At 44.3% G+C, this 22,389-nt stretch overlaps 1 protein-coding gene across 4 annotated transcripts in view; it reads left to right on the forward strand.

Annotated features, from left to right (window-relative positions):
• LOC144738110 (cell adhesion molecule DSCAML1-like) overlaps nucleotides 1-22,389 on the forward strand; it is a 146,313-nt gene that overhangs the window by 36,535 nt on the left and 87,389 nt on the right. For 2 of the 4 annotated variants that reach the window (XM_078621018.1, XM_078621019.1), the window contains exons 3-4: nucleotides 1,216-1,293; nucleotides 4,631-4,773. The exons of 1 other annotated variant lie outside the window; for it this stretch is intronic. In XM_078621018.1, coding sequence (XP_078477144.1) covers nucleotides 1,216-1,293; nucleotides 4,631-4,773 — 221 coding nt within the window. The remainder of the gene's footprint in view (nucleotides 1-1,215; nucleotides 1,294-4,630; nucleotides 4,774-22,389) is intronic. One more of the 4 variants, XM_078621020.1, reaches the window with a different exon arrangement.

Genomic DNA, 22,389 nt, shown 5'->3' on the forward strand with positions numbered 1-22,389 from the left:
CATGCTTGTCACGTCAACACAACGTGCCAATTCGTTACTAGTTCAACTGGCGTGTTGGAGAGTAAGCCCACTACAACATTTACAATTATAGTGTAGTGTATAGTAGTGTAGTGTATAGTAGTGTAGTGTATAGTAGTGTAGTGTATAGTAGTGTAGTGTATAGTAGTGTAGTGTGTAGTGTATAATAGTGTAGTGTATAGTAGTGTAGTGTATAGTAGTGTATAGTGTAGTGTATTACACTAGTACAGCACTCATTGGTTGTTGTGTGTTGGATAGTAAGCGCACTACAACATTTACAATCCGAGTACCGTGACGTATCGCCGGTAATTACAACAACGACGAGCATAATCAGGCGACTCTGCGGTTTTCATTCCACACACCCCACATACCCCGCATACCGTCAATACCGGTGGCACAATGCAACCAGGAACTCGTCCGGTCTGTGCAGATTGGCAGGGCTGGTGAGTCTGGGCAGTTCAGCACCGATCACGCTCGACAGGTTGTCACGGGGCATCTGCGGGCCTCTGTGTAGCCAGCAACAAGGTCGTTTGTTGTCGTTCCCCCGCACCTCCGCTTAGCACGGTTAGCTACGTACGGTGCGAAAGAAGTTCAACATACGTAGCACGGTTGGCTACGCGTGGTGCGAAATAAGTTTAATATACACACTTAGCACGGTTGGCTACGTACGGTGCGAAAGAAGTTCAACACATACTTAGCACGTTTGGCTATGTACGGTGCGAAACAAGTTCAACATACGTACATAGATACGGCATAGAGCAGGGCAATGCAAGGCATTGCTGTGCGCCGGCTATGATGCTTGCCACAAATGATAGCGCAACGAAGTGGCTGATCGTCATCATCATCACGTGGAAATGTCTAGCAGCCAAATACTCTAAGCGCGTGATGTTGATTCTAAATGTGAAGGGGAAAACCGGAGCACCTGGAGTCAAATCCACGAGACCACGTAGAAAGCACACAAACTCCAAATATACAACAGGCGTCAGGGTTGGGATCGAAACCACGACCTCCTGTATACCAGGCGAGGTAGTTAACATCTTCTCGCCACCGTGGCGCCCCTAATGGGACCATCATCAATGTAACGTTCTTAGCCCGTAGCCCGACTGGATCATCTGTGAAAAAGAGCTTCATAACTCATCGGTTTCCTCCATTATAAGTAAAATAAATTCTGATTCTGAGATTCTAATTAATCTGCAGGAACGGCGGTCGCTGACAGCGCGGGGGTTGGGAATGGCTCGGAGTGTGGAGCTCAGCGCCAACGAAGAACACCACAAGGTGAGTTCTATAGCAGGTCGTGGTCAACTCGAATTCATCACCACCACCATCGCCATCATGACCATAACCACCATCATCACCACCATCACCACTATCATCGTCACCACCAACATCATAATCATCACCACCACCACCATCATCATTACCACCGTCATCATCACCACCAACATCATCACCACCAACATCATCACCACCAACATCATCACCACCAACACCATCATCACCGTCATCATCATCACCACCATTGTCATCACCACCACCATCACTAGTTAACTATTAACTGGGCAGTGTCAAGAGCTATAGAGCGCCTGGGAACGAATGTTTAATACATAACAATCAAAATAAAGCTAATTTAGTGATCTTCTAACACAAGTAATGCTCAATCAAGAATCGTAGTAGCATTAAATAACTTTAATTTTTCATAAAAGTAATCCATTATTTAACTACAAAACGTGACATCTAGCTAATGTAACCGTCCCGTCCTATCCCTCTCCTCCCGTGATCGTTACGAGGTTGACAAGCTGGTTAATACGTAAAAACAACAACAATAGTAGATGACAGTTCCTAGGAGATGAGTGGATACTCTGCGTTGTGTTCTGCATTCCTTCTGAGAATCGGATGACTCCACCACCAAGGGACAACCAGAGGGTTGTGTAACTGCAACTCTTTATTTCAAAGTGTTTTTCCGAGGAGCATTCGTGTATCTGTAATTATGACCAGATGCACGCCAATCAACCCCAATGCACACCACCTCACTGCTCACCCCTAAATCCACGACCAAATCACTGTATTTATTAAATTATAAAAATCGTCTCTAAATATCAAACTCTTATCTGTGAATATATCTACTGTCATTAACTTAATCCCTATCAGTTAATATTCAAATAACAATAATACTAATTATTAAACAGTTCTTTTTATGTTTTAACGGAGCTGTAAATCTGTGTTACTTGTTCACCCGAATCTGAATAGGTGCCCTGTACCCTGAATTGATTACTCTGCTGGTGGGCGTGGCCCACTGTGCACTCACGTGACTCTATGGGTCCAAGCCGTGGTCATTAAAACTGGATTTGGAGCTTTCGTGACTGCAGGAATTACTCTTTGGTTCTTTCGGTAAAGTCACGTATAAAGATACATTTTGCTAGGTTTATTTGATTTAGTGTGCTTTCTCTGTCTCCCCTCGTTTTGTCGTTCATATGTTCTGCTCTCTCTGTGTCTCGGTTTTTGTCCCTCTCTGCTTGTATGTCTGTCATCGTGTCTGTGTTTTGTCTCTCTTTAAAATTTCACACTTAACTTCCAACTTAGCAATCTTTGGAAAAACGTAATCAACCAGGCTATGCGTTAATTGTGTGTTGACCGACTCTCTGTGTTGCACTGCATTACAATTCGAAATTTTGCTAGGTTATTTAATTCAGTGTGTCTCTCTCTTTGTCTCCCCTCATTTTTGTCGTTTAGTCGTTTTAATGCCAGGCTCCGTGCCACTCATTGACATGCTAATTTCTCTTCCCCCCCTCTCTCTATTTAAGGCCTCGACACAGAGGCGTGGTTTCTCTGTGTGCCTATGTATGTGTCTCTCTCTATGTATCTCTGTGATATCTCTCTCTGCTTAATGTCTCCGGTTCTGTGTTTTATCTCTCAAATGTAGCATTCTCTGGAAGAACGTAATCAACCAGGTAGGTTGTTGACTGTTATGTTAGCCGACTCTCTGTGTTGTATTGCATTACATTTCTAAGTATACTAGGTTTGTTTTCTATTTAATTTATACCTGATGATGATTGCTTGTGTTGCAATCGAAACGTCGTATGCTAGTATTTTGAATGTATTATTTTCCCTGTATACGTGACTTTACCGAAAGAAGTAAGCCATGGTCATTACTTTCATTCACAACTACACTTGTGGTTCATTACATTAAGCCCATACCGGCTACACTAACAATCTCTCTCATTAAGTCACAATTTTTACTAACCTAACAATGAATGCCAATTCACGAGTGCATTTTTCTCAGGCCGGTCGCCACAGTGAGTGCACAAAATCCCCTTCACATCTACGTTGGTTTAGCACCTCAATTCTCGCCTTGAGAATGATGAAAACATCGTCCCGTCTTCCATGCAACATTAACTCTCTGTAGCACAATAGATGGGAACGTACTGCCCTCTACTGCCTGAGTCGTGACCTAGCCAACACCGTGGCGTGTAGCCTAGTGCAGTAATATCGTCAAGGCTCGATTATTGCAACTCACTTCTTTACGGGATGTCTGTAAAAAAAACATTTGCAAACTGCAGCGTGTACAAAGCTCTCTGGGACGCGTCGTGACGGGTACTGCAAGATGAGGCCATCTCCATCGAGTGCTCGCCGAGCTGCATTGGCTTCCGGTTGCCTAACTCATACATTCTAAAGGTCGCACTTATTATGCCACAAATGAACCATAGTACTTTGCTGAGATCGTCATGGAGCATAAACCATCATCACGCGATCTTTGGTTATCCTCCCAGCGGCTTTTGGCTCGCCAATGGTCACTGCACCGCGCGCTTTCAGGTGCGCTTCTGCGACCCGTCTGGAATGCTCTTCCTTCCTATATCAGGAAGCTACTGAGCTGTGCGCTTTTACATCATCTGAATTGACAAACTAATTTCTTTATAACTGCTTTCTTGTGTTTATTTTGTTGTTTGCTCGCACCTCCGATTAGCACAGTTGGCTACGTAAAGTTCCACACACACATACATGTGGACCAGAGGTCACTTCATGAGATGTCAGAGGTAGTTGTGTGATGTCTACTTCTGTGGGCCATACTCTTAACACGAAAGGTTGCGCTGCACTTTGAGAGATCCAAAGGAATCTGCATCTGATGACATATTGCCACTATAAGGATACAATATCTGGGTTCAACTCCTGGCTATAAATCTCATCAACACCGATGTCCAATTGCCATCAGAACGTGATACAGCTGCTCACTCCCAGCTACAAACGCTCTGATACGTGCATTGTCTGTGTACTGTTCACCTTTTGGCATTCTCTGGTCTGACACTGCTAGTGAGACAAGGCCATAAATAAGTATGTCCTTTGGGGCAGGCCAATCAGTTTCAAAGGCAATGCCATGTAACATTATAGTTACATTATTATTAAATACAATTGATATATTATCAGAGCCATGTCTGTTTGCATGTTCACCACAAGTACTGTGCGTGGTCATTGCGACACTTAATGTCTTGAAAAAGGTTTCTATTCGGCGTTTAAACATCTTAACACACCTCATGTTTTTTTTGCCAGAAGGGGCAAAACCTATTATCATTTTACATACGAGATGTACTAATGTGGCTGCTCTGTGTTGTTTCCCTAGAATTGATGGTCGTCACCCCAGAGAAAATGAACGCCGTAGCAGGCAGCAAGATTTTCCTGCCCTGCTCCTACACCTGTACAATCAGCGGCGTTACCCACACGCTGGTGGAGTGGTTTCAGACCATAGATGGACGTGAAGAGAGGGTGAGTTACAAATCTCTCTATCATAGTGTAATGAGACGACTTCCGAGATACGACTTATAGAGGGTTTCTTATGTATTTCTTATTTCTGTAAGGATAGGGTCACGGGATAATATAAGTGCTGAGTTACTTATAGCTTAGCCACCCATACAGCAACATCGGCGATGTACAACTATAGAGCTGACCGACTATATAGCGACGACAACGATGAAGATTGTATAGCTGGCTGGCTATGCAGCGACGACGACGACGAAGAGACGGCAGCGATGACAGCGACGACAGCCAGGACCCAAACCCCCATGACAGCCCCGAACCCCCGCTTGCCTCTCCCTTATATCCACCCAGCATGGCAAAGCCCCGCCCTTTGCCACACCCCTCTTCTGGAAATATCTTGCTGGTTCCAGGAGCTTTCAGTTCGGCCCCCTCCTTGACCCTTGGCTCAGTTACGCCCCTCTTGTGGTCGCTTACACTACGTGTCATTCTATACCACACCCTTACCCGTAGTTAGCCCCCATGGCCACCAGATGGCATCCTGTCACTACAATAGCAAGACATCAAAATGCAGGAAAACCATGCCCAACGTGGCTTTTTCGAATGGATCTTTTGGCTCTACGTGGCTTGCTGGAACACAGGGGTGTGATCCATAATAGAGGTTGTTTTGGGTTATGTCACGTAAATATATAAATGTTGTGTCGTTAAATCCACCACCACTCAACACAGGCAATTAGTAACGGGCTTTGTCACGTAAACAGAACATGGCAATTCGTTACTAACACAGCACTAGTGTGAAATGTAGTGTATAGTAGTGAAAAGTGTAGTGTATAGTGTAGTGTACACTATGCACTACACGATACAGTGTATACACTACAGAAGATGACAATTCGTTACTAGTACAGCACACCGGTGTGTTGCAGAGCAAAGCCATAACATTTACAATCTGAGTACCGTGACGTTTCGCCAGTAATTACAACCAGCTTCATCAGGCGACAGCCAGATTTGTGGAGAAACCCTCCTGTTTAGTTCCTTAAATAGAGGGGTAGATGTGATGGCATCACTTGTGAGAACTTCTTGAGCGATGAGGGGCGGAGGGATTAATGAATGCATATAAATGAGAATGGGTATCCACTGCCAAGTTGGGTTATTAATATGGTAATTCACGTAATACTTATTTATGTGGTAATCAACGTAAACTCTGCATCTTTTGAGGAACGCCAGTGAAGACCACAGCTTGATCCACTTAATTTGGCGTTTCTCCAATTTTCTGGTTTGAAGAAAAGTATCCTCCCCATAGAGGTTAGTCAGTTTAACACGCAGGCTTTCGCGACCAACATCATCGTGAGTGCCGTGGTTATGCAAAGAGTAATGGAGACCCGGGTTTTCTGTTGAGGCGATATTGTGATAATTAAGAGCAGGTGGCCGGATGGCTAAACATGCGGAGAGTAAAGCACTGTCTAGTTAAGGGCAGGGAGAGAGAAGATATGAAAAGGGAGCGTCACAAACAGTCGGGGCGCTTACCTGGCACGAAGACGAGTTGGTGGCTCCACAGGGGCAGTACTCGTAGGGGAGACGTGAACCTCCTGCGCACACGAAAACAAAGATCGTACCTTCATCTTCAAGAACGTCTCGTCGGAGCTTCTTTACACTTTGATAACGGCAAAAAAGGTCCCGTAGATATAACAGCTCAAACCCGAGCTACACATGTGTAGTGTCAAAGATTCAGAGACAGAGTTTATAGGAGGCACCTTATTTATTAACAACTTCCACGGTCTCATCCACACACTCTCCACAGTAGCTCCGTCTAGCTTGTACACACCACTAGCTGTCTAACACTGATGGCGCTGACCGAGATAGCCAATTACTATCCTTCGTAGTGCAATATCTAGCGGAGAAGTTAGTCATGACGGTGACGAGATGACAACAACGACGAGACGAGTCCACTCTCAGAATTGGCAGCCCTGAGCTCCTTTTATGCTACCAGCGCGGCCTGGCTCCGCCCTGACCACGCCTCTCTTCTAGAGCCTGCTAGCAGGTTCCTGACCCTTGCCCCAGTTCCTCCTTTCTGCAAACACACTGTGCACGCCCTCACCGGCGTGTGTACTGTCTGTCCACCACAGTTGCCGCTGATGTCCACCAGCCGGCGCTATTGCACTACACAAGCTCAGATACTTGCATCATCTGTGTACTGTTTATCTTTTGGCGTTGTTCTCTGGTCTAAAACCGGTGGTGAGACAAGACCATGAAGATGGCTGTCTCTCATGTAGGCCAATCAGTTTCAAAGACTGCAAATATTCATCAGAGCACTAGCAGGAAGTACCCGGCTTTGGCCAGGGGGAAAATATATTTCAAAACTTATCTTCTATTTAAAAACATAACATATATGCACAAATACTGAGCTATTATAAAATCCCGGCATTCCTTTTGTCTGTCCATTTGTCAGTCAACAAAACTATAAGAACCTTTCAGAATTCCTGAATCTAAAAGTTACAGAAAGTGGGGGTAAAAAGTTGATCTAAATGGTTTACAAAAATTGTCGACCCTCCCCCAAATTTTGTTTTACCCCTCCCCCCACCCAATTTTATTATTTTGTAGGCATATATACCGACACACCCTGCATACCATAGCATCAGTAGTATCTAGTGACTCTACAGTAGTATCTATTGATTCTGTAGTAGCATCTACCAACTCTATAGTAGCATTTACTGCCTCTACGGTAGTATCTACTGACTCTATAGAAGTAACTGCACACATTGGGGTGGGCGGGGTAGATGAGGACATCACGCTGTTCAGGATTTTCCTCAGCCTGTGCTACTGCAGTAACTGTGCAATCTCTGGCTTGTCTTGATGCACGCTGCCCTGCAGTTTTCTCAGCTCGTGCTTCTGAGGTGTCTTCGTTGTTTATTTTCTGTTGGGACAGCCGCTGTTTCTCCACTGTTTGTTTTGCGTGCCACAGCACCACTCTTTGTGTTTGTTTTTGTCTTGGAGAGGCTTGATTTTTTTTCGCATTTTTAACGCGAAGAACCTCCCTCCCGTCGTCGCTCAGCAAGCTTGTTTGCGTTGCTCGGGGCAACTGTGAGTCGCGTTCCACGCATGCGCAAATTCATTCTTTGGCACGCGCTCAAAGTTATCATGACGATCAGCGTACTTTGTTACAAAGTGTGATTTTCTTAGTTTAGATTGGACCAAGGGTAAAAACAAATAGCAAGTGTTCATCCAGGGGCTTAGTTTGTTGTATTTGTGTACTTTGTTAAAACGTAAACAAAATAGTTTGTCAGTTAAACGCGTTACAAGGATAGGCGTACACAGCAGACAGACAAAAACTACTTTTATAGTTAAGATGTTTTGTTTGCATGTTTTGCCACATATACGTGTGGTTAATGCAGACTTCATTGCTTGCAAAAGAATATATTTTGTGTTTGAACATATTAACACCTGTTTTATTGTTAGAAAAGGTAAAACATTTTTCATACTTTGATACTGGCAAAAAGGTCCCATAGATTAAACCCATTCTTTCAATTCATATTTTTTTTCCATATTCATAGGACATAATGGTAATTTATCTCGATCATTGGAGTATATTTAAAAAAATATATACAAATATATTTTTTAGAATAACATCACTGGAACCATGTACATGCAGTCATCAACTTACGTACATTCAACTTACGAACGGGTCACGGGAACTAATTATATTCGTAAGTCGAGGACTGCTCTATAGTGCGCTACAGCTACTGCTGTATCCGCTCACGTTCATTCTAGGACTCCTGTATTTTGATTCCGGTAAAATGCATCCAACAGATGTTAAAGAAATTCTTATTCATTCTAGGCATGAACTCCGGTTATCCTCGCAGCGGCTTTTGGGCTGGCCATCGAACAAAGATGGTCACCGCATCGCGCGGTGTCACATGCGCTGCTGTGGCCATCTTGAACGCTCTGCCTTCCGATATTAGGAAGCCACTGGAGCTACTCACTTTTAAATTATCATCTAGGTTGACAAACTCGTTTCTTTAAAACTGATGTTTGTGTTTAGTTTGTTGTCCTTCCCCCGCACCTCCGATTAGCACGGTTGGTTATGTACTGTGCCAAAGAAGCTCAACATACATACAAAATACATACAACATACATACAATATACATACAAAATACATATAACATACATACAAAATACGTACAACATACATACATCTTTGATCTGTCCATGCTCTCACTTTTGTTGACCACAGATTTATAAATTCCCCAATGGAGATAGCATCCGCGGGCCTTTACAGGCATCCTGGATGGGTGATGTGTCCAAGTGTGACGCCTCCATCACCGTGAGTGACATCAAGACCAACGACTCTGGGCAATATCGCTGTGAGGTCACAGTGTATCCAAAAAATATCCAAGACATTGGGTATCTACAGCTGAATGTCAAGAGTCCATCAGGTTTGTGTTATTATCTTCAAACGCCGTCTATATTACCACCCACAACTCTATCATCTATCCTATAGACCTGATATAGAATTCAACATGTAAACTTTAGAGCAATGGATCCAGTGCCATGGTGAACTGGGTTCAACCCCTGGGCTACGATCTCATCACCACCAACGTACATCAGAACCTTTGACTGCTCCTCACCGACATTTACGCAGTCTTAAAACAACGTCGCATAGGTCACTCGGAGGTCAGAGTGCTGAGCTAGCACCACTCAGAAGCATGGGGGTCACGTCCAGACATTTGTCTGCGAGTTAACCGAGTCCTAAAGTCGATTAAATTAAACCTCTGATAATTAGAACGTATCTGGTTGATTGTCACGCGATAAGCGCTGTTCCATGTGGAAGAGTAATTTGGGAAAGTCCTGCTCCCAACTGCGTGGACCAACAGAGGTCGCTTGAAGGAATCTCAGAGTTAGCTTTGTGATATCCGCTCTGCGGACTGTTCTCTAGCAAGACATGTTGCACTACTCTGTGAACAATTCAAATTAATGTGTATATTAGTAGCGGGACAGGGATAACATTTGGTAACGAAAAAATATAGAGAGGAAACCCTTGCCCAACGCAGTTTCATCTAAGACGTGTTGTGGATCTAGACGATTGTGGCTGATGGGGTTTGTCTTGCACAACACAGGGGTGGTATTTCGGTGATACGCAGTTTGACGCTGCTAACATTTTCGTATCTGCATAAAATACCATAAACAACTTTTTAAAAAACACGCTTGTATGAAATGTACTAGTAATGGAAGAACTCTACGGCTCCAGGAAGTGGCCCCGAAGCTTGCCATAACGTAAGAGACCGTGGTCAATCTTAACTTGGAGTTTTCGTGACTGCAGGAATTATTCTTTGGTTCTTTCGGTAAAGTCACGTATAAAGAAAAATAATAAATTAAATAATAGCATACGACGTTTCGATTGCAACACAAGCAATCATCATCAGAAATACGTAATCGACCAGGCTATGCGTTAATTGTGTGTTGACCGACTCTCTGTGTCGTTTTACATAACATTTCGATACTTTGCTAGGTTATTTAATTTTAGTGTGTTTCTTTCTCCCCCTAAGCCTGCTCACCCCCCTTTTGTTGTCTCTAACCCCTCCCTCTCGCTGCCTCCGCCCCCTCTGTCTATTTAAGGCCACCCCACAGAGACGATTACCCCTCTCTGTACCTGTGTTGCCCGCTGTGTGCATCTTGGTGATATCTGTCTGCTTATATGTCTGTCTATAATTTTTTCTGGTTAGATTTTATGTCGCTATTTCATTATACCTGATGATGATTGCTTGTGTTGCAATCGAAACGTCGTATGCTATTATTTAATTTATTATTTTTCTTTATACGTGACTTTACCGAAAGAACCAAAGAATAAGACCGTGGTCAATTACTATACAGTCAACGTCAGTTTACCGTGAACAATTAGACCCAAACCGAAACATAACATATACAAAAGATTGTTTAAAAATATATGTTTCTTATTTTTTTAATGATAGAATATAGTATTGTCATCAGTATGACATAAGTATACCAAGTTTGCAGTCGATACCACATTGGGAAGTGGGTTCAAATTGAGTTACAATATTTGAGGATACAACAACGACAACAACAACAGAGTGAGTTAAATGAAAGCGTGTAATAAAAGTTAGTGCCGTGAGAGTGCTGCGTCCGTTGGAGTGTGTGAATCGACTGTGAGAACGATGTATTTACCGTGTATGTCTGTGTACGCATGTGGATGTGTTTTTCGCGTGATAATGTAATGCACTCAAAACGCACAGCAGCAGCACAACGTAAATGTTCACACATAACCGCATGCATCTACTTATTGAGAACGTCATACGGACGACTAGATGGTGAATCATTACATGTGTAGTGCTGAACTTTACGCGGACAACTTCTTCCTTTTCTGTCGTCACTTTATTTTATCCAACACAGCACATTTCGCCACCATTCTCCAGCACGTTCTCCACTCGCTCGCAGCGCTCCGCCGCGCTCCGCCGGCCTCGCTCGCTCCGTTCCTCCCTCTCTCTCTCTCTCCGTCTCTCCCGACTTCCCTCTCTGCTTCTCCGTCCCACTCCAGCCGTCGCTCTCTCTCGGCTTCTCCATCTCACTCCGACTGTCTCTCTCGTTCGGCTTCTCCATCTCACTCCGACTATGTCTTCTCCACTGCTACTCTACACTTCTTATTCTTCTGCTCTGACCGACTCTGTCCAGCTCCCAGCACAACTCCCCGTCTCACTCTCTCTCCCGTATTTATGCGCGTCCCTATTCATTTCCAATTAATTACTAGCGTCCCCAATGCCCTGCGCCCCCGGCCCCCGGCGCCACCTGTCCCTATTCCCAGACTTAGAGGTGCCACCCTGTCCCTGAAAACAACAACCGGCCAATCACTGCCCTGCATCCCCAATTGCCTAACGGGCCGTCTCCATCTCCTCCGTTGTCCCCCAGTAACACCAGCCTGTCCCGGTATGACCCCACTGTTCCCAGCCCACACGTGTTTACAATTACCCCCCTTGGCGCGCGTTAAACCACTACACATGTTAAAGTGACAGTGTTAGTGGCGAGTGTAGTGTGTGAGTGCCGTGGTGCGGGAAGAAGGGAGACGGGGGTTTTGTGTTGCATTGAAATTGACAAAAAGTGTACACACACACACAAGACATGAGAACGACTCAACATCCGTTAGTGCAATAACGAGGGTGGGCATCTTGTAGTATTAGTTAAACAAAGAGGGAGGGGGTGATCATTTCGAAGGCAGGAAGGCAACCCGAGTTTTCCCACGAGGTCTGTTTTTTGTCTAACAAAGTTGTGGCCAACATGGCATTCAAGGAACGTAACCCCCCCCCGCGTTCGACGAGGTCTGCCTGTTCTGTACTTTTAAAACGCATTATTACTGACAAATGTTTAGCAGTTATACATTTACATTAGATTAGAAAATATACTGATGTGGGCATTGTGTGTGGTTTCCCTAGATCTGGTGGTTGTGACCCTAGAGAAAATGAAAGTCATGGCAGGCAGTACATTTATCCTGCCCTGCTCCTACACCTGCACAATCAGCGGCGTTACCCACACGCTGGTGGAGTGGTTCAGGATCATCGAGGGGCGAGAAGAGAGGGTGAGTTACTCCTCTGTCCGTTCTGTGCGACATTTGCCACTAAATTGCAGCAAGCACATGCGTGGAATTGATAGTCTTGTTAGTCAACTTGGTCACATGACCCTTGCATTTAAAATATCCAACGCAGATGAACAGGTTTCGTATTCATATTCTTAGTTCTTTCGGTAAAGTCACGTAAATAGAAAACTAAAAAATTAAAATACAAAAAATATAAATAATACATTGGAAATAATTAAAGCAAAAAACCCACAAAGTTTCGATCACAACACAGGTGGAGAGAATATAATTAGTTCCTGTGACACATTCTCTCCACCTGAGGAAGATCGCTTATGTTGCGATGGAAACGTCGTGGGTTTTTTTGTTGTTCAATTTTGAATTTGTTTTCTATCTATGTGACTTTACCAAAAGAACCAAGAATATGAATTCCTGCAGTCACGAAAGTTTTAAATCTATACATAATGGTAATTTTTCTCGATCAGAGTATGTATAAAAATATAATTTTAAAAATTAACAAAAATAATTACATCACTGGAACCATGTACATGCAGTCATCGACTTACGAACATTCAACTTATGAATGTGTCACAGGAACTATTTATATTCATAAGTTGAGGACTGCCCTATTGTGTGCTACAGCTACTGCTGTATCTTTATCTGCTCACGTTCATTATAGGACTCTATGCATACGTAGCCAGTGGTGAAGGGTGGATGATCTAAAACCCCGTCTCAAAATACTCTCTCCTATGGGTTATATTGATATACATTTTGGTAGACAATGCAATTAGCATGCATGTGCTGCTAGACTGTTTGATATGTACAAAAGCTATGACGTCACATGGCATTGTGATGTCATAACATCCATACTATGCCCGCGAATGTATAGCTCGTATCCAGGTCTTGTGTATGTACGTTGAACTTCTTTTGTATGATACGTAGCCAACCGTGCTAACTCTACATATTACAACCTCATGTATTTTGATTCCGGTAAAAGGCGTCTAACACATGATAAAGACATTCTTAATCATTCTAGGTGCGAACTCTGGTTATCCTCACAGCGGCTTTTGGCTGGCCATCGAACAAAGATGGTCACCGCATCGCGCGGTGTCACATGCGCTGCTGCGGCCATCTTGAATGCTCTGCCTTCTGATATAGGAAGCCACTGGAGCTACACACTTTTAAATAATCATCTAGATTGAAAACTCGTTTCTTTAAAACTGATGTTTGTGTTTAATTTGTTGTCCTTCCCCCGCACCTCCGATTTACATGGTTGGCTATGTACTGTGCCAAAGAAGTCAACATTCATACAACATACAAACATCTTTGATCTGTGTATGCTCTCGCTTTTGTTGACCACAGCTTCATCAATTCCCCAATGGAGATATAAAATGGCCTTTACATGCCACCTGGATGGGTGATGTGTCCAAGTGCGACGCCTCCATCACCGTCAGTGACATCCAGACCCACGACTCTGGGCGATATCGCTGTGAGGTCACGGTGTATCCACAAAACAAGCACGACATTGGGTATCTACAGCTGAATGTCACCAGTCCATCAGGTTTGTGTTATTTCAAACGTCTATATTACCACCCACAACTCTATCATCTGTCCTATAGACATGATATAGAACTCAACATGTAAAAACAATCTAGATTTGAAGTTTTCGTGACTGCAGGGATTCATACTCTTTGGTTCTTTCGGTAAAGTCATGTAGGTATAAAATAAAATAAATTAAATCAAGACGTTTCGATTGCAACACTAGCAATCATCATCAGGTGGGAAAACCACAGCAATAATTTTTTTTGCTGAAGTGGGAGAGTGAGTTGCCGTGGTAAGAGGTTATATAGGTAAGAAAGGGGGAGGAGCAAGGGGGGAGAGGGAGGGGTGGGGGTGTAGGGTAGGGGGAGGGCGAGCGCTACGTGGTGTATTAGTACCCGGCAGATATGATAGACGACAACCAATATAAAGCAGTTAGGGTTTTACCCGGTTAATAACATCCTTCCAATGATTGCTCAATTTGTATCCATCTTCTCGGTTGAAGTTATGTCTATGTTTATATATCTGGATGGCTTCATGAACAAACCTTTGATAGTAGCCTGAAGGTTTGCAGAGTACCTTGGTCTCGGAAAAAAACAATATCATGTGAGCCCACAGTGTTATAACAATGGTCAGCCACGGCAGAGGTATTGGTTCTGCCGTGTTTCAGATCTGCCTTGTGTTCGCGAACACGGTCCGAGACATGTCGTTTCGTTTCCCCAATGTAACAGCCTCCACAGGTGCAACTTAGTTTGTGGACTCCAGGATATTGCATGTCAGGAATGACATCCTTCACAGATGGGATTAGATCACGGATTTTGTGTACTGTATTGAATCAGACCTGGATCTTGTGTTTGTTTAAGATTGTCAACAAGATTGTCATCAATCAGAGTAACATCCCAATTTCCAACAGCCTAAAATCGGTACTAGCTAAAGGGTTGAATTTCGCAGTCACCCCTAAACATATCCCAGTGGATGATATAATCTCCCAGGTCGACGTAGCCCTCAAAGGCTTGGGACACATCGCGACAGACGTTGCTAGATCTGAAATTGCCACCATCCTTAAAAATGCTAAGAAACCCATTAGTAACATCAGCAAAGACGAGCGATCTGAACTCGCAAAATTGAAAAAGAGAGATGACGTAGTCATCCTCTCGTCCGACAAGGGCAATGCTACTGTCATCATGGATAAAAACCACATACAACAAAATCCAGGACCTTCTTAATGATGGCACTACACCAAAATCAACAAAGATCCTACCAAGAGCCTGACTACAAAAACCAACAATATCATTACCAGTTCGACTTCTCTAATCGAACCAGTCAAACGGCTCTCCCTAAAATATTCTACTAGACCACCCAGATTCTATGGTCTTCCTTAAATCCATAAAGAAGGCACTCCACTTCGACCCATCGTTTCCACTATCAACTCACCTACCTACAAACTGGTGCATTTTCTGTCTGATACCTTGCTTCCATTCACTGGCAATACTACCTCAGCAGTACATATGTAGGACTTGAGATAACACGCGTCACGCGTTTGGTTGTGTTACGGACGTGCGGCAGACAGTGAGGGCGAACGGGGACACAGCGAAGCGGGGCGAGCGATACAGTTGTTGTTGCACCAATTAAGGGGGTGAGGTGATTAAGGGATGCTGCAGGTGTTGGGGGTAACTGAGGACGCTAGCGGGTGATTGGTCGAGAGGGTGAGTGGTTGATGACCGGCGCTGGGGTGTCTACGATAACAGCATTACGTGAGGCTGGGGGCCTGGGGGCGAGTAGCGAAGCGGGGAATTACATAATTAATTGGGGCTAATTGGTTCAGGGATAAAGACAGTGAGCGTATGGAGATACGGGAGTTCTTGTTAGTGTCGGAGTCGCAGTTGGAGTTAGCGTTGGAGTTGGTGCCTGGGACAAGAGTGTATAGGGTAGCGGTGGACAAGAGTGTATAGTATAGGGTAGCAGTGGACAAGAGTGTATAGTATAGGGTAGCAGTGGACAAGAGTGTATAGTATGAGGTAGCAGTGGACCAAGAGAATACAGTATACGGTAGCAGTGGAGAGAGAGAGTACGGACGGAGTAGCAAGGACGGAGCAAGTAGAGCGTAGGAAGCAGCGGAGTACCGGACCTTGGTGGAGAGAGAGAGAGAGAGCGAGCGAGCGAAGCAGCGGAGCGGAACGAGCGAACGGAGGGACATCGAGTGGGGTTGATGGAGAATTGTGCATTGAATAGTATGGAGGAACATTGAGCGATGCTGTCGGAGATGTGAACTATATGCGTCAGTAAGAGTCCTACACATAACTCAGCTCACTTGATCTCTATAATCAAGGGCATTTCACTGTCCCCAGATGATTTTCTCGTCAGCTTTGATGTAGTTTCTCTGTTTACCAAGGTTCCTGTGCCTGACACCGTAGTAATAATTTAAGATTTAGTCCAACATGGACTGGATCCTGATGTTCCTAGTCTGGTTAAGCACTGCCTTACCAACACTTACTTCACCTGGAATGGTACAGTGATAGCAAATGTTTTCATGGAGAAATTTGAAACAGATGCCATCCAGACATCCACCCTACGTCCTTCCTTGTGGAAGAGATATGTAGATGACACTTTGTCATTTGGCCACATGGCCTGCCAGCATTGAACGAATATCTCAACCACATTAATTCCAAACACCCATCCATCAAATTCACCCTGGAAGTGGAGAAGGATGGTAAGCTACCATTCCTGGATGTTTTGTTTGAGAAGAGACCTGACGGCTTGTTGGGACACTCTGTCTACAGGAAATCCACCCGCACAGATTCCTTTCTGAAACCTGATTCCCACCACCACCCGGCACAGAAGAATTCCCTCATCAAAACACTACACCATAGGGCCCACTGTATTTCTGACCAACACCACCTAGCCAGTGAATTGGAACACGTAAACCAGGCCCTCAAGATGAATGGGTACTCGGACCGCATTATTCGCAAAGCTGTTTCTCCAACCATGGAGATGCTGATCAAAACCATCACGTTACCATACATAGCAGGTGTTACCAATTTTTTTTCCAAAATCTTAAACAAACACAAGATCCAGGTCCAATTCAATACAGTACACAAAATCCGTGATCTAATCCCATCTGTGAAGGATGTCATTCCTGACATGCAATATCCTGGAGCCTACAAACTAAGTTGCACCTGTGGGGGCTGTTACATTGGGGAAATGAAACGACATGTCTCGGACCGTGTTCGCGAACACAAGGCAGATCTGAAACACGGCAGAACCAATACCTCTGCCATGGCTGACCATTGTTATAACGCTGTGGGCTCGCATGATATTGTTTTTTTCCGAGACCAAGGTACTCTGCAAACCTTCAGGCTACTATCAAAGGTTTGTTCATGAAGCCATTTAGATATATAAACATAGACATAACTTCAACCGAGAAGATGGATACACATTGAGCAATCATTGGAAGGATGTTATTAACCGTGTAAAACCCTAACTGCTTTGTAGTGGTTGTCGTCTATCATATCTGCCGGGTACTACTACACCACGCAGCGCTCGCCCTGCCCCTACCCCACACCTCCACCCCCACCCCTCCCTTGCTCCTCCCCATTTCTTACCTATATAACCTCTTACCACGGCAACTCTCTCTCCCACTTCAGCAAAAAATAATTCTTGATGTGGTTTTCCCACCTGATGATGATTGCTCGTGTTGCAATCGAAACGTCTTGATTTAATTTATTCTATTTTATACCTACGTGACTTTACCGAAAGAACCAAAGAGTATCAACATGTAAACTTTAGAGCCATGGGCCCAGTGCCACGGTGAACTGGGTTCAACCCCTGGCTACGATCGCATCACCACCAATGTACATCAGAACCTTTGACTGCTCCTCATTTACGCAGTCTTAAAACAACGTCGCATAGGAGGTGACTGAGGTCAGATTGCTGAGCTAGCACTACTCAGAAGCATGGGTTAAAGTCTAGACATTTGCCTGCGAGTTAACCGAGTCCTAAAGTCAACGAAATTAAATCTGAGAATTAAAACGTATCTGGTTGATTGTCACGTGATAAGCGCTGTTCCATGTGGTAGAGCAATCTTGGGAAAGTCCTGCTCCCAACGGCGTGGATCAGCAGAGGTCGCTTGAAGGAATCTCAGAGTTAACTCTGTGATATCCGCTCTGTGGACTGTTCTCTAGCAAGACACGTTGCACTACTCTGTGAGAAGTCCCAATTAATGTGTATATTAGTGGCGGGACACAGGGATAACATATGGTAACGAAAAAATATACAGAGGAAACCCTTGCCCAACGCAGCTTCATCTAAGGCGTGTTATGGATCTAGACGGTTGTGGCTGATGGGGTTTGTTTTCCACAACACAGGGGTGATATTTAGGTGATATGCAGTTTGACGCTGCTAACATTTTCGTATCTGTGTAGTGCTGAACTTTACGCGGACAACTTCTTCCTTTTCTGTCGTCACTTTATTTTATCCAACACAGCACCACATTTCGCCACCATTCTCCAGCACGTTCTCCACTCGCTCGCCGCGCTCCGCCGGCCTCGCTCGCTCCGTTCCTCTCTCTCTCTCTCCCGACTCCCCTCTCTGCTTTTCCGTCCCACTCCAGCCGTCGCTCTCTCTCGGCTTCTCCATCTCACTCCGACTGTCTCTCTCGTTCGGCTTCTCCGTCTCTACTGCTACCCTATACTCCTTCTTCCACTCCACTGCTACCCTACACTTCTTCTTCTCCACTGCTACTCTACACTTCTTCTTCTTCTGCTCCGACTGACTCCGTCCAGCTCCCAGCACAACCCTCCGTCTTGCTCTGACGCTCTCCTATTAATTCCCCTCCTCATTAATTCCCAATTAATTAGTTGGCGTCCCCCCTAATGCCCCACGCCCCAAGCCCCCGGCGCCACCTGTCCCCATTCCCATACTTAGCGGCGCCACCCTGTCCCTGACAACAACAACCGGCCAATCACTGCCCTGCATCCCTAATTGCCTAACGGGCCGTCTCTGTCTCCTCCGTTGTCCCCCAGCAACACCAGCCTGTCCCGGTACGACCCCACTGTTCCCAGCCCACACGTGTTTACACTTACCCCCCTTGGCGCACGTTAAACCACTACATCTGCATAAAATAATATTAATTTTTTTTTTTATAAAACACGCTTTTATGAAATGTACTAGTTATGGAAGAACTCCACGACTCCATAAAGTAGCCCCGAAGCTTGCCATAACGTAAGGGACCATGGTCAATTACAGCCAACGTCAGTTGACCGTGGACAATTAGACCCAAGCCAAAACATAACATATAAAAATGAATGTTTAAAAACATATTTTTATGATAGAATATAGTGTTGTCATCAGTATGACATAAGTATACCAAGTTTGCAGTCGATACCACATTGGGAAGTGGGTTCAAATAGAGTTACAAGATTTAAGATACAACGACAACAGACAGAGTGAGTTAAATGAAAACGTGTAATAAAAAGTTAGTGCCGTAAGAGTGCTGCGTCCGATGGAGTGTGTGAATCGATTGTGAGAACGATGTATTTACCGTGTATGTCTGTGTGCACGTGTGGGTATCGTTTTTTGTGATAATGTAATGTACTCAAAACGCACAGCAGCAGCACAACGTAAATGTTCACACATTACCACATGCATCTGGTTATTGAGTACGTTAGTCATTTTACGACTAGATGGTGAATCATTACATGTTCAAGTGATAGTGTTAGTGGCCAGTGTAGGGTGTGAGTGCTGTGGTGTGTGAAGAATGGAGACGGGGGTTTTGTGTTGCATTGAAATTGACAAAGAGTGTACACACACAAGACATTAGAACGACTCAACATCCGTTAGTACAATCACGAGGGCGGGTATCTTGTAGTATTAGTTAAACAAAGAGGGAGGGGGTGATCATTTTGAAGGCAGGAAGGCAACTCGAGTTTTCCCACGAGGTGTCTTTTTTGTCTAACAAACTTGTGCCCAACATGGCATTTTCCAGGAATCGCCCACATTAGTATTATTCTTACATAATATAAATGTATAAACGCTAAACATTTGTCAGTAACAATGTGTTTTAAAACTACATAACAGGCAGACCTCGTCGAACGCGGGGGGGTTACGCTCCTGGAAAATGGCGCGTTGGGCTCAACCGCGTTCGGTAAATAATAGACCCAATGGGAAAACTATGGTTGCGATCCTGGGTCCGAAATTATCACCCCCCTTCCTCTTTGTTTTACAAATTCTAAATAATGTTGGTGCTTTTTTTGTACTAAAGGATGCTAAGTGGCTCTCCATTTTTTGTGTGTGTGCACTCTTTAGTTTTCAATATCGCCTCAACACAAAACCTCCTTCTCCACTTCTCTTCCCGTACCACGGCACTCACGCTCAAAACTCGTACTTAACACGGTCACTTGAGCGTTAAATGATTCGCCATCTAGGCATTCGTATGACATTGTCATCAGTGAATGGATGGCTAGATGCATGTGGCAATATGTAAACATTTGCGTTGTACATGTTGAGTGTGTTACGTTATCACACAAAAAACACAAACACAAAAACATAGGTGGTAAATAAATAGTTCTCACAACGGATGCAGCACCCTTTGAAACAAAGTTGATAATCTTAGCGTTAAACCGCGCAGAGCTGCACCACCACCCCCATGTTCTGGAAACCGACCCACATCATGTAACTAGTGCAGAGCCGAAACACGCATTCCATAAATCTGCATTGGGCAGGTTTGCCTGTATGTCTGTTTGAGTGTCATGCAACAAACATTACAAACATTTCTGGATGACTATTTGCGCCGTCTAACCCCCTAAAACATATATTACGGATGACATTGGTCGCAAGTCTACGTGTTAAACATTCCTCGATTTTGCAATGCACTAGCGGAAAATAATCCTCCCTGCTGTGTGGATCCAATGTCACTTAAACTAAACTTTTTTATATTTTACCTGGTAAGGCCCACTGAGCTATGTGGCTCTTTTTCAGACGCGACAAATGCTAGCTCAACGAAGTGGCTTATCATATGGACATTTAACACAGTCAAATACTCTTAACAGATGTTTCAATATATGGAGGGGAAATCCGGAGAATCCGGAGAAAAATCTACGTGCCCACGGGGAGAGTAAACACGCAAACTCCAAACACACAGCATCAGGTGTCAGGGTCGGGCTCAAACCCACGACCCCTGTCTACCAGGCGAGGTAGTTAACATCTCACCACCTCGGCTCCACTTGAAGGGACCTCAGAGGTAGCTCTAAGACATTCCCTTCTGTGGTCCGTTCCCTAACATACAGCATTGCACTGCTCTGCTAGAGACCTAGAGATGCTTCGTCTAACGGAAAGTATTTGCCCCTTTCTCTGTCCTAATTGTCACCACTGCGTTGTGAGACCAGCACCACCTCCTCCAGAGGTTCATTCCCACTGCTCATGTGACCATCGTGGGTTTGTCCACAGACCTGGCCGTTGTCACCCCAGATGCAAAGGACGCCACAGTAGGCAGCACGGCTCTCCTGTCCTGCTCTTACACCTGCAACATCACGGGTATTAATCACACGCTGGTGGAGTGGTTCAGGACCATAGACGGACACGATGAGAAGGTGCGTCACTGTCACACTTGCACACTATTACTTACACCCTCCTGCTCACAATGATGATTAAATATTATTTATTAACGCCCGTTCATGCTAATTTATTTCAATGGAGGTCACCCCCTCTTCTTTTCTAGTCCCATTGTCAACTTTTAAGTTTTTCAGCCAGCAGTATAGTATTGTATCTTCAACTAGAATAGTTTAAAATTCTCTCCGTTCTCTCTACTCTGAAGAAGAGTCATTTCCTAGATGTATTATATATTTATCTGTTATAAGTCAATGTTATTTACATATTATGTCAGTTTTCGGAATATGAGCACGTGTATTATGTGGACACACAGTCATGCCCTGGTGTGTTCTCACGTTTGCCGTCAAGGTGTATAAGATCATATACAGAAAGAGAAGCCTCAGGCCGATGCAGGTGACGTGGGTGGGAAATGATTCCACGTGTGACGCCTCCATCACCATCAGCAACATCCAGACCCACGACGCTGGACGATATCGCTGTGAGGTCACGATTTATCGACACGACAAGCCAAGCATGCAAGACATCGGGTATCTGCATCTGAACGTTCACAATGAACCAGGTTTGCATTATGTCATCCCTGAATCTATTTAATACCCAACGCTTTATCACTCGCTAAGCGAGAATGCAAATTCTCTTCATTGTCCAGATTTACCACGAAAATTCACTCTGTGGCACAGCCATAAAGGGTATTTGTTATTCATCACAGATCACATCCTGTAGTTTAAGAAACTCGACTCTTTGTTAAGTTGTCTACCTGAACCAATGATAGCTTAAGTTCCTGTCTCTGTCTGTGTCCCATGAGATTACTGGTTTACTGACACTGCTAGTGAGACTAGGACATAAAGAAGTATGTGGTGTAAGCCAATCAGTTTCAAAGACAATGCCATGTAACATTATAGTTACATTATTAT

The sequence above is a fragment of the Lampetra planeri genome, chromosome 77 (genome assembly GCF_965212315.1).
Source record: "Lampetra planeri chromosome 77, kcLamPlan1.2.h2, whole genome shotgun sequence".
Classification (NCBI taxonomy): Eukaryota; Metazoa; Chordata; class Hyperoartia; order Petromyzontiformes; family Petromyzontidae; genus Lampetra; species Lampetra planeri.